General features: G+C 37.8%; 1 protein-coding gene across 1 annotated transcript in view; it reads left to right on the top strand.

The window, feature by feature from the left end:
- LOC112512205 overlaps positions 1–13,029 on the top strand; it is an 18,850-nt gene extending 5,821 nt beyond the window's left edge. Inside the window, exons 6-19 of the mRNA XM_025118069.1 lie at positions 4,005–4,049; positions 5,064–5,263; positions 5,352–5,840; positions 5,961–6,054; positions 6,333–6,509; positions 6,590–6,679; positions 7,295–7,357; positions 7,506–7,580; positions 7,847–7,897; positions 8,106–8,183; positions 9,652–9,786; positions 11,158–11,265; positions 11,530–11,595; positions 12,820–13,029. Of these exons, the coding sequence (XP_024973837.1) occupies positions 4,005–4,049; positions 5,064–5,263; positions 5,352–5,840; positions 5,961–6,054; positions 6,333–6,509; positions 6,590–6,679; positions 7,295–7,357; positions 7,506–7,580; positions 7,847–7,897; positions 8,106–8,183; positions 9,652–9,786; positions 11,158–11,265; positions 11,530–11,595; positions 12,820–12,891 (1,743 nt within the window). The 3' untranslated portion in view covers positions 12,892–13,029. The remainder of the gene's footprint in view (positions 1–4,004; positions 4,050–5,063; positions 5,264–5,351; positions 5,841–5,960; positions 6,055–6,332; positions 6,510–6,589; positions 6,680–7,294; positions 7,358–7,505; positions 7,581–7,846; positions 7,898–8,105; positions 8,184–9,651; positions 9,787–11,157; positions 11,266–11,529; positions 11,596–12,819) is intronic.
- Positions 13,030–13,405: the final 376 nt, after the last annotated feature.

Below are 13,405 nucleotides of genomic sequence, written 5' to 3'. Positions count from 1 at the left end.
TACGGAATTCCTACCGCTTGAATTAGGGAGCACTGACGCCATTCTCGGTATGCAATGGCTGGAAACTTCGGGCCACATGAAGGTTAACTGGAAGGCGCTGCAGATGAAATTCAAGGGGAAGGAGCTGTCCTAATGCAAAACAACAAACCAGTKGCCTATTTCAGTMAAAAATTACCAGTGACAGGGAAGTATAAATCAGTGTATGAGCGATAATTKATGGCGATTGTGTTAGYGGTTAAGAAATGGAAGYWTTATAWCTGACGGGGAAGCRATTCATCATCAAAACCGATCAGCGTAGCCTCAAATATTTGCTAGAGCAGCGTGAAGTCTCCTCCGACTATCAAAAGTGGTTGGTAAAATTAATCGGTTTCGATTTTTTKATCCAATTTAAACCGGGCAAAGAGAATGCTGCAAGCCGACACCCTTTCAAGGAGGGCCCATCAACCTACTTTAATGGAATTAATTACATTCCAAGGTTGGGACATCACTCAGCTTGTCAACGAAGTGAATCAAGACCCTAAATGGAAGACACGCATTGCGGAACTCAAGAATGGCAATCCAGAGTCGAGTCCCTTTCAGTTGAGGGAAAACATACTGCTCCGGCATGGTAAGATTGTTATTCCTCAACAATCTCCGTTGATGGTTCATATTCTAATGGAATACCATGATGGAACCATCGGSGGTCATGCCGGGTTCTTAAAAAACATTGCARCKGGTCAAGGCAGAATTTTGGTGGGAGGGAATGAACAAAAGGATCCGAGAATATGTGGCAGCTTGTGTGACCTGTCAAAGAAACAAGAGTTCCACCTTGACACCGGTGTGGCTGTTGCAACCCTTGGATATTCCCCAACGTGTTTGGGAAGAWATTTCCATGGATTTTGTGGAAGGATTACCCATGTCGGAGGGATTTAACTCCTTGTTGGTGGTGGTCGATCGACTTAGCAAATATAGTCGTTTTCTTGCTCTACRACATCCATTCACAGCCCCTAAAGTCGCTGGCATTTTTCTGAAAGAAATTTGTGCATCTACACGGTGTGTCGAAATCGATCRTCTCGGATAGGGATGAAATCTTCCTTAGCCATTTTTGGCAGGAACTGTGACGTTTACAAGKTACTAAACTCAAATTTAGTACGACATACCACCCCCGGAGTGACGGACAAACAAAAGTAGTCAATCGGGGTATAGAGGCATAGTTGCGCTGCTTTGCTGGGGGCAGCCTAAGAAATGGGASATGTGGCTTCCTTGGGCAGAATATTCTTACAACACCTCTTTCCGCACATCATCCACTACCCCATTCAAGATTCTWTATGGTCGCGACCCACCAATGTTAACTCCCTATTCAGACATGGCAGTCTCCATCTCTTCGTTGGACCAAATGCTAAAGGACAGAGATCACATGCTGACAAAACTCAAAGTCCACTTACAGAGACAGAAAGCACAACAAAGAATGAAAAGTTCGGCAAACAAGCACCAGCGCGACGTAGAATATTCGGTGGGTCAATGGGTGTTCTTGAAGACGAGACCGTATCGGCAAACATCGTTGTCCGCTCATCGTAGTGCGAAGTTGGCACCCGTTTGTACGGGCCGTTTATTAGTATTGAACACATTAGAAAGGTTGTGTACCGCCTTCAACTACCCAGTGACAGTACTGTTCACCGTGTTTCATGTTTCTCAACTGAAGGAGGCAATTGGCAATAACGTAACACCGATACATCTCCCAACCGGACTCACAATCGTAGTGCGAAGTTGGCACCCGTTTCTACGGGCCGTTTATTAGTATTGAACACATTAGAAAGGTTGCATACCGCCTTCAACTACCCAGTGACAGTACTGTTCACCCTGTGTTTCATGTTTCCCAACTGAAGGAGGCAATTGGCAATAACGTAACACCGATACATCTCCCAACCGGACTCAYAGACAATTGGGAACTTCAAGTGGAGCCTGAATGTTTGAAAGGAATACAGTAYCGAAACAACAAGACTATCGAAGTATTTATTGGGTSGCGAGGATTACTGGCATTCAAAGATACATGGGAGTCTTATGATAACATGCGTAAACAGTTTCCAGCATTTCACCTTGAGGACAAGGTGAATCAGTTTGTTTGGGGGGGGGGTATTGATAGGCCACCGATTTCAAAGGTTTATTCTAGAAAGCGATAATTTTTGGTAATTTTGGTAAATTAGAAACAATAAATAGCGAGTAGAGAGGAGGGGAATGAGGAGGGGATTCTTGTGATCTTTTTTGGTTTAGGAGAGATCTGGCTCTCGAACCCAGAATTATCTTTTTTTCGTTCTTGTAATCGTTTTCAATTCAGCAATTCGAATATGAAACAGCCAATTGGTTCTATCACAAGACCACTTAATTTAGATGGTGAATATTGCATAATGTGGTTATAAAGGGTTGTTGATGTGGATTTAAGTAGTAGAAACTAAAATATGAAAGGAAACGAGTGAAAACAAATTGAGGCAAACTAATTATCAAGTCTGAAGCAAGAACAATTGCTAGATTAGTTATAGAAATATGTAAATTATGCTACAAAAAGCTACAACATASTACCACTTAAATTCCAACACGGCACCACCCAACAATTCTTCAATGTGTCAATGATTTTTCCAAATCTATTGCACAAGTGCCCTCCTAAATAAACCAACATAATTAATGCGTACGTCCTCAACAACGTAAAGAAATCTAGGAACTTGCTGAATTATTATTCATTCCTACCAACATTGGAGAGGTTGGCACTCTCCAGTTCATTACACAATTTCGATATCCCTCCCTGCTACTTGTCCCTCACTTCTGTAAGCTGACTACCACACGATCCAACTAACTAACCGCTAACTTCCCCAACTAGCCACAATTGAAAAGACCACTCTACCCCTGGCTTTTTTTTTCAAGGAATTTGTGAAGCGTATTCCAGATGCATCAATATTCGTACGAGGATTTAAACAAGGTAAATAATATACATGCCTGTACTACCCTCAATAACCAGCAACACTCATGAACATGCATTAATCATGGATTTCCAACTGATATTAACCATTTTTGTACTGATATGAATATGATATCCTATTGATGGTGGCCAATCAACAACAAGAAGTAAGCACACACACATGATTAACAAGAATCTAYATGATATTCACGTCCATAGCATCTCGATTTTTCTTCATTAGTATCCTAACTATTAGAAACTTAGTTTATAATGGGAAGAAGAAACCCTTAATACAGGATTTGTTCATTGTATTAAAGGAGCAAAAGAATGAAGGTAAAATGTAGAAAAAGGATAAGAGATTGAACACTTCTGTTTGTGGATTTTTTWAAAGTATATAACATTTAGACACGGCAAATTAAACTCACACACACTCCTCACCTTTGGTGAAGTTTGAACCTGGACCTATACGAAGGTTGGGTTCGGTAATACCGCTTTTCACGCTTCTTTTTCTTGCTTTCTTCAAGAAAAAGTTTTTCTAAGTGATTCTCTCCAAAAGATGTCTAGTAGAAAAATGTTGTTACAGAAATGTAGAAATGATGTAAACTCGATAGTTTAYAGCAATGGATTTTACGATTAATCGAATGCTTGAAAGAGAACAAGGTATACGCAGCAATTTCGAGAGTGCTGGATCTCTCCCAGGCTCACGTCAATTACAGGATACGAATCAGATCCTCTCTCCTTCTCTCCTCTCCTCTATTTAACAGATCCCCACTGCTATGTTTCCCTTTTTATCCCTTATTATCTGTGGATGTTTTCTTGTGCTCTTTATGTATGATTGGCCATTGGGTTAGATATGAAGGATGCTGCTTCATTCACAATTCATTTAAATGAGGAGCTGAACGTATTTGTCTATATACAYGAGTCATATGCTTTAAGATCCTTATTTTGTAGTGTTCTATAGTTATGTTCCCGTTTACACTGGTTAGAGTTGCATGTTTATCAAGTGTAATATGTTTTTTGGCACATGTTAGATCCTCAAAGTAATCAGACTTCTCTTATTGTGTTTCTTGAACAGGAACACTTGAACAGAGACGACTTATCATTTATATTTTCACTTAAGGCAAGTTGTATCTAATTCTGATAGTCCTTCCTTTTATTTCTCAAATGGCAACATTTTGGTTCATTAATAGGCTAGCATCAAATAAAACAGACACCCAAATGATAATCTGCTTTCATTTGTATATAAACCTTGTTTGTATATTGATTGCCAAAACAGATAAAAAATATCTTTTACTTCTACACTTCCTTTAACTACATGCTTGAAAGATTTATCGACCATATTTTTATTCCTTTGCAATCATATGAATTACATCATTCTCATTCAATTTTAATCAAATTAGTAACATGACTGGTCAATTTGGGATAATAGTAGGATGGGAATAGTTTGATGGAGAGAATATTAACAATTCGACCATTATTGTCGATTTGTGTTAAGTACTCTGATTAGAATTGGATGTGGTGTWTTGATATAATAATGAAGTTATAAGCATGTGATTGATAAATTTTTTGTTCAAATATGTAACTGAAACAAGTGTGACAGCGACATTTTGTACTGATGCTAAAAGGGAAAAAGRAAGAGTGGTTCAACTAGCTGAAATAGCACTGAAACACATCTTTTTCACTTACGGGTCAATTTAGCTTACATGGCTCCTTGTTATTGAAGTTGCAGAGTTCAAATGGTTGAAGGTTAAATTATTATAAAAAAAACTGTAAGTGTTGGCATGACTATAGTTGATTGTTATGTTATTAGCTCCACGCCTCCAGCTTGTTGCCATTTTACCTGTTATATAGTAATATAGAATTTGTGGAATCTCATATGATGAATGGTATTCTGGAAGTTCTATTCCGCAGACAAGGTCCTGTAGGGTCACCTGGTGGGCCCTAACATGACATGTGTGCCAATGGCCTTCTGCAAGCACTATTCATCTTGTGGAGTTCCACAAATTACATATGAAGACATGTTAGGTAACAACTAGCAAGATTGAATGTGTCGAAATTTGTTATAGAATTCTGGGAGGTACTACAAAATGTGTGCACACAGTCACAATAATAGGCTTTTCTTTGTATTGATCAGGTGGCTGATAATGCAACCCTTTACGGTATTTGCCTACAAACACAAGATTTTGTTCAGAGACCACCAGGGATGCTTGGTACTGCATCGTCCCTTGCCCGAGCATCCAGAGGAGGCAGTCGTTGTTTAGTCTCCGCACCTCGCTGTTACTGTATATTAACAAGAGTTCCTTTCTTTGAACTACACTACGAGATGTTAAACAGGCTAGTTTTGTGCTGCCTTCACTCATATGAAATGAAAACATGTTGAATGTGAACTAGCACTCCATAATGTGCATGTACTTGGATGCAGTATCATTGCACAGGAGCGCCTCAATCGAATAACACATTTTGCTAGTGAAGTAAGTCTCGATCATGTCCCTTCRGCAGCCAAACTAAATGACCAAGCAGTTGAATGTACTGACGATACAAGCAAGGAGCTCTCATGGATGGACTCTGCAATACCAGTTGACAACGAGCTAGCCATTTCTCCTCCTTCTGCCGCTGCTGCAGTCATTATAGACAATGTGATAAGTTCACCTTCAAGATTGGAAACTGGGTCTCCAAGTAGTGCTGTCTTTAGAGATAAAAGTTTTAATAAAGAAATTCAAACGGAAACTGTTGGAAGAAAGGATCTGCCTGATCTTGATGATAGTAATCATGACGCCTTGGAAAAGCGATGGGAGTACCTCGGGAAAATGCATGGAGATTATGAAACTGTCCGCAGGGAATATGTTGAGGCGTGTGTTTTTCCGCCGAGTCAGACACTTGAACGACTTGGAAGTTCCGGGCCCTTGTTCAGGTAAAATTTTTGTCTGCTATTGTTTGTGTATGTGTGTGGAAATTCGTTGCACCCTATAAGTTGATTGTACAGTAATATGCTTTTGCAATTATTGAATACCATCTTCTTGTCTTTAATCAGTTCAGTAAAAGGCGTCGTATCAGAGGATGAAGATGTAGTACTTTCTTGCAGTGATAAAGATGCTATTAATAAGGCGATTATGGAATGGGCTAGGGTGTGTTAACTTTCCTTGCTTACAAGTAACTAAGGGRGTGTTTGGTTCAGGTGGGGGAATGAAAATGGGATGAATTTTCATTCCCCCAGTTYAACCTGGAATGGAAATTTGGACTTCTGAGGGAATAAACCCATTATATTCTATAAAACCAAACAGTTTCTTTCATTTCATTCCCATTAATTATTGTTTATACCTCTAACCAAACACCCCCCTGAGTTATCTAGCAAATATACCCATGTTGATTGTAACCAATCTTGTTAATCATCTGTTCATGGCAGGAACATAAAAATGATTTGCTACAGATTGTTTGTGGCTATCATGCTTTACCAGTTCCATCATATGGAGGTAAAATAGTTTTCAGGCCACTAGAGCATCTACAAACTATTGAATATTATAGAACTGCTTTTTCTTTTGGAGAAGATCCCAAAGAGCAAATATTGGATATTCCTGATAAGGTACATTGGCTTGTTGATTCACTGTTAGGATTCACTAATGCAYGGTGTTGCTAGATAGCTGATATGTATTGTTTTACAAGGTCAAATTCAAGCTTGCCGCAATCGAGGAAGCTGTCTCACTGTCAAATTGGACAACMGCAACAATTTGTAGAGTTCTTTCCCTTGAAAATGTATATGTTTTTCCAGCATGCTATACCTTGGTTGAGTTGTTATGGTCGTCATGGGCGGAGCCACCTTGGAGCCAGAACCCAGAMGTGGCATTGGCTCCCCCTCAAACTTCAAAAATAAAATTTAATATAGTCTGAAACCTCAATTACCTACTTGAAATTTTATTTATTCATATCAAATTCTTCTTTTTCTTACTTTATAAATGCCAAGTTTTCTAAAGGTTCTAAAATAAACACCTTACTTGTTGAATACAAAAAAAAAAATTACGATAAATTTCATGTATTTTCAAAGGGCTTTTCTAATTTATATGGTTATCTACACACATCTTGTATTTGTTTGTATACATATAGATATAGTTATGTTGTTTAGGTCGCTCAWGCTGTTCAACTATTTTTAGGACAAGTATTTAATTAAAGAAACATTTATATTTAAAAGGGTTTTCMAATCTTGAAATCGTGAATTTTCTTACATTTTGTTCTAGGCACCCCTAGATAGATTTTCTGGCTCCGCCGCTGATGGTAGTGCAAGAGAAATACCTTATCCATGTATTCCTTSCATTGGGTGGATCTTTGATATCCATGCTTACTATGTTTATATAATATTAAAACTGATTTCAGATTTTAATTTTGCTTGCTGGGGTTTTATTGGAGAAACAAGTGATCATCACGTCCCCAAATCTGGTAATATGTTTCTGAAAGTTGTTAACCCCGTTGAATTCGAATATGATTATAGCATGTCATAGTTTTTTGCTATTGATYAGTACTACTAGTGATTGTTCTTACAAACTGATTGATTGACCTTCATAATTCTTTATTGTAACATATGTAGGGTGTCTTATCAGCCACAGTGTTATCTCTTATTCCTATGATTCTTCCATTTGAATGGCAAAGCCTGTTCCTTCCGGTGAGTCATACATATTCATTAGTCCATCGCTCCCTCTTAATGCACTATAGTGGTTTGCTTCTGCATTTTGAAGTTAAAACTTTCTGATTCTGAACCACAAGCCCTTTGTTTGGCATATTCGAAAGTTTRATATCATTCGTCCATGGAAGCCTGATGTCATCTTTGACCCTTATATGTTTGGTGGAARATTTTAATTCTTGGTACTTGGTAGTACTTTGACCCTTAGAAACAAGATTTGCACCTTCAACTCATGTTTTCTTTTACAGGTTCTTCCTGGGAAGATGTTTGATTTCCTTGATGCCCCTGTTCCTTTTGTCGTAAGTTTCTGATATCTTTTCTCGATTTGCCTTTTTTCACATGGTTGATGCTCAGTTTTTGTTGGATTCTTCATTTCTTAGAAGTTTGAAATATTGTTGAAAAGGAATCCCAAAATTTGAAGCACCTTTACTAAGGTTTTCAGAGAGGTGCGGTAGAGATATAAATAATATGTTTAACTGCACCTTATTATTTATATTCATTGTGCAGGTTGGGATACTGCATAAACCAGCTGATAACAAGATAAAAACATCTAACCTTGTTCATGTTGATTTGACCCATAATGAGGTATAAGGCTTAGAGCAAACAATTTTTATTAACTTTTAGTTGCAAATCGTTTAAATTTAGCTCATGGACCATAAACATAAATGGAACATGTTGGTGGAGAATCTTCATTCTCTAGCATGCATATCCTTTGTATTATCCGAGAGCAATACAAAGTGAAGGGTGATTCATGTATACAAGTACACGATGAATAAATGCCTGTATTTTTCCCTTTGAAGTTTGTGCAAACCATAGTTGTTAAAAGYGCGCTTGAGGTTCATAAGGCTCAAGGTCTTGGGCTTTTTAAAGTCGAGGCTAGGYGTATTAAYGAGGCTCACTAAGGCCCTATGCCTTGGCTGAGGCGCCTTGTGGTCCTAGGCATGCCTCATAAAGAGTTATTAAATACCAAGTCCAACCCCAATATTARATAAGTTTTCTCATCTTCTCATCTCCTAGAGTTCTTACAAAAAGAGTTATTAAATAGATGATACAAGTCAAACCCTACTATTAAATACCCAGTTCTTATAACTTCAAGCTTCTTTCTCTACATATTTGAGTTGCGTATAACTTTGTGTGTGTGTGTATACTTTTTTGTAAAAAAATGCGTCTCACATTCCCAAGGCCCATGCCTTGAGCCTTCAACAACTTTGGTTGCAAACTCTATTCGACATATATATATATATATATATATATATATATATAGATAGATAGATAGATAGATAGATAGATAGATAGATAGATAGATAGATATAGATAAATATATATAGAGAGAGGGGAGGGGGAGGTTCAGGGGAAAACCCCAAAAAAGTAAAAAACTAAGGAACACTCTGGTAACCTTCATCTGGACGGTATGCACATGTGCATACAAGTAATTTGTCTGGTGTGCACGTGTGCATGCATAAAAAACAAAAAAAAAAAAAACTTCAATTACTTGTATGCACATGTGCTATTGTCTTGAGGAACGGTTACAAGGGTGTTCTTTAGTTTTTCATTTTCTTGCAGTTTTCCCATGAACCTTTTATATATATATATATATATATATATATATATATATATATATATTAGGGAGAGAAAAGCTTTGTCTTGGTCCCTTTAAATTGGAAATGCTCAGTTGCAACAATAGCAGTCTTGGACCCATGAAAATTGCAACATTACCTTGGGTAAAATTGTCAAAGTCGGATTGCCAATAATGTCCATTGTACTCGTTACAACATAATGATGCTATTGATTATTAGATAGAACAATGTATTCCCGCCTTCCAGGTCATATCTTCGCAATTTTCATGGGACCAAGGGAGTACATTTTGACCAAACTATTATGATAACTATTAAGCATGTTTCTAAACTAAAATAGACCGGGATCAGTTGTAACTCAATTTTCTGGACATTCATGGGCTACTGCGTATTCTTATATGGGAAAATYTTATTTATATTTTAAGGTCATATAGTATTTGAAATTTCTGGTTTAATTCATCTAGTTACCATTCTTGCAGGTTGAAATTTCCTCTTTGCCGCCATTTCCTAAGCTAAGAGAACTCATCACCAGACTAGGGCCACTTCATGCTAGACTWGCAGCTGACAAATCTGCTATTCGAAAGCATCCAGTATACAGGTTGAACAAATTTCAGGTGATTTCTTACAATTTTTCACTCTGCTACAATTTTCTTGCCTTCCCAGTGTTGGATTTTAAATGCCTGATATCAAAAGTAGAAGTCCAAAATACTTGAATACTTATGGGCTATGGGACATCTCATGTGCATTGTGACAGACTTGGSATCATGTGAGACCAGATTGTTTTCATGAGACCCGTGAGACCACGTATATAACWCTAAACCTTCATAGCAAAACCTTCTGAAGGTAAACCTTCACAGTGTTTTTGATGTGAAGGTTCGGCGTTTTTCGTGCCTCCAAATGTTTTGTTGYGAGGTTTCAGTGTTATTTTGTGRTCTCGTGGGTCTCAAGAAAACAGGTTAGTCTCACGTGAACCCAACCCATGACTATATATGACATACAGCAACGTAGAATTCTATATACTCATTTTGTCCCAAAATAAATGCAACAATTTCATTTTGATAAGATTGCAATCCAATTTAACTTTTGCCCATCAGTAATCATTAGAAGATGAGGATTAGATTCCGGTCCACGAGGTTWCTCTATCTTGTTGGAGGGCATTTTAGATATTTGACCAATGTTGGCTCTAATTAAACTACTTGTAAGTCAAACATTCATTTTTTGGGGGGCTGCTGGGGGAATAGAAAGAAAGTACAAGTGTCGTCTTGCCCAGAAAGGTTCAAATCGATGTTCACCATTTTAGATAGCTTAGTGTAGAATTGGATTTCTTCCCATTTGAGTTACTGGTGTTAATTAAAATTCATTACATTAATTCTTCGTTAAATGACTAAAATGGTGAACACAGTTTGGATCTTCCAAAGCGAGAGTTGTCCAATCAAACGTTACTTTTGCCCCTCTTCCGATGCACAAAACCTTTCTTGACCAAAAGACCGAAATAACCCTAGCTAAAAACAGATTTTCAGGACTGTGGACGCCGTTTATAGGCGCGTGGCTAATATGCTTGCAGCCGTGAGTAGTACAAAAATGTCAATATTCAGATTTCTTGGTCGCGGACGCGTGGCTAAATCACTTGGCGGCGTGAGCAGCTTCCAACTCTTTTTCTTCGTCTCTTCCGCTACCTACACCACTTGCACGTCCTCCCTTGTTTTCTTTTCCGCATCCACACACACCTACACACTGAAAATATTCATCAAAACATGAATATACCCACAACAAAGTAATAGGCATCAAAAAGACAGAAACCAAACAAAAACGTAAGAAAAATGCATGAGAAACGCTAGGACCTGCACGAAAACGATGCAATATGCTATAAAATGAGAACATACAAGAGAAACAGAAACAAATCAGACCRAGTTTACAGAATTGTAATAACCACAAGCTTATTATGATCGTTAAATATTCGAAAATAACTTGTCACTGTGATACAGAATGAAGCTGCGGCACAATTTTTAACCGTCTTGAGGCAGCACTTGGAGTCCCTTTGTACAAACTTATCATCCCACGCAATCACTAGTGTACAGTCTGATGATGATAGGGTAAGATAAAGCTAGAAATTATGAAACTATCCTACTTCAARTCTCAACCTATCCATGGTTACTTGCAGTTAGAGATGGGCAAAAAGACCAGATCTTTTAATCAGACAGGTCCTACACTAGACCATGACATTATTAGGATGGACTAGGCGGCACCGCTGATCCTTAATCGGTCTAAAATTGTTTAGGACACGTCCGTGCCCATCTCTGCTTGTGGCTAGTGTGATGCTGCTTGGTGCCTTTCTACTTATGATTTCTCATTTGCAGGTTTCCTTACTTATGAAGGAGAGCTATATTGATTCTTTCCCCGCTAGAGACCGACCATTTATCAGGGTACAATCTTTATCATTTYGCTTTTATGTTCAGAATTTATGTATTTGTTCTGCAAGCGGGAGTCTTCACGTAAACAACCTCTCTACCCCTCGGGGTAGAGATAATGCCTGCTTACATCTTTACCCTCTCCAAACCCTATCTTTGTGTGGCATTTTACTGATCCGTTTGGTTTGGTTTTAAGTTCAGAATTTACCTATTTGTTCTGCAACTTCATGGAAACAACCACTCTACCCCTTGGGTAGAGGTAAGGTYTKTCTACATCTTACCCTCCCCAGACCCTAYCTCTGTGTGGAATTTACCTGGTCCGTTTGGTTTTGTTAGAGCATCTCCAATGGATTCTCTATAATAGAGAGAATGGAGTTTTTATTCTCTATTTTGCTCTAACGGCTTMTCTATATTGTTCTGTAAAATAGAGAAAACTCTAAGTTTAGAGAATTATCTAAAACTTGATTTGAGGGGGGAGAAATGAATTTTTTATTCATTCACACCAATGAGATTTAATATCATTATTTTATATGAAGTTTTTAAAAAAAATCTATTGGCATGATAGAACTATAGAATATTTTAATAATATAATTAATGTTGAAATCTCCAAAATATAKAATCCGTTGGAGTAAAATGTAATCCTTTTTTAGAGATTTTGAGTTTTGGAGAAATTTTAGAGAATTTGTGTCTTGGAGATGCTTTTAGTGTCCTATTATCGGTTAGACTTGAATCATTTYTCTTTTATATATGTTGGAACCCCCCTTCCCTCCTCAAATACTCTTTTGGAGAGTAATCCGGGGTTCCACATATCCTCACAGGTTTGGTTTTAAGTTCATAAATATCCTTGTTGCAAGTTGCAACTCATACGGTCCGATTTTTCTCTCAATGGTTTTGAATGTTCAACAATTGAGTCCTTTAAATTAACCACTTGGGTTGTGGCGCCCTCGTTAAGGCTTAGGGGAATGTAGTGAAATCTCATCTTCTCAGGTTYGAGTCTAGGCGTTGCCAAACCCCTTGTGGTCATGGAGGTCCAGCTGCTATGACTAGGGTATTTGTGGTCGCCCAGGGGATTAGTCTATGCTCGTAAGCTGACTCGCAAACCCACGATTACCCAAGAAAATCCTTTAAATTTGACCCTTAAACTGTTTATAACGCCATTTTTTTTCCGCTTGTGCTACAATTTGTAGAATAACCATACATGAAAACCGTTTATAATGCAATAWTTTTTGCGTTTTGCAGCAATTTGTAGATACACAAATGTTCACAGTTCTATCGGACACTCGACTATCTAGAATTCAGAATTTAACATGAACAAAGTTACGATTTCAATCCCGTTACTTGGATTCAGTTTCTTAGCTTTTCGGTGGCTTCGAAGACATCTTCAAACATCAAATTTGTAGCATGACCACAAAATTTTAGTATTGTGTCATAATTCATGGAAGTTATTCGTTACTTTTGTAATACAAATACTGATACCATCATCCCTKTATTTGGAAAAATGGATATGAACCGTTAACAGTTGAATTCTGAGCTCTTTGCAAGTCCATAATTGGTAAAGTTAATAAATACGACATTTTTCGCAAGGTGGGGGTCTTTTTGGAAACTATCTTTCTGTATCTTGAGATAAGAGTTCTGTACATTTCAGTGAGATATAYTGGGTTTGTTTAGTCTGGTTTATTGTGATTTTTGTGGATTTTGGTGGTCATTCGGGTCGATGGCTGGTATGATTTTCGATGGTTTGTGTCCATCTATTCAAATTTGTAAACGAATTCTCGAATGTTTCAAAGAGATTTGGATTTCATGGAGGAGGGATTTGGATTTGGAT

The sequence above is a fragment of the Cynara cardunculus genome (assembly GCF_001531365.2).
Source record: "Cynara cardunculus var. scolymus isolate 2C chromosome LG 5, CcrdV1, whole genome shotgun sequence".
In the NCBI taxonomy this organism is placed as follows: domain Eukaryota; kingdom Viridiplantae; phylum Streptophyta; class Magnoliopsida; order Asterales; family Asteraceae; genus Cynara; species Cynara cardunculus.
The sequence above is the reverse complement of the archived record's forward strand: the minus strand, read 5'-3'. Positions and strand labels throughout refer to the sequence as shown.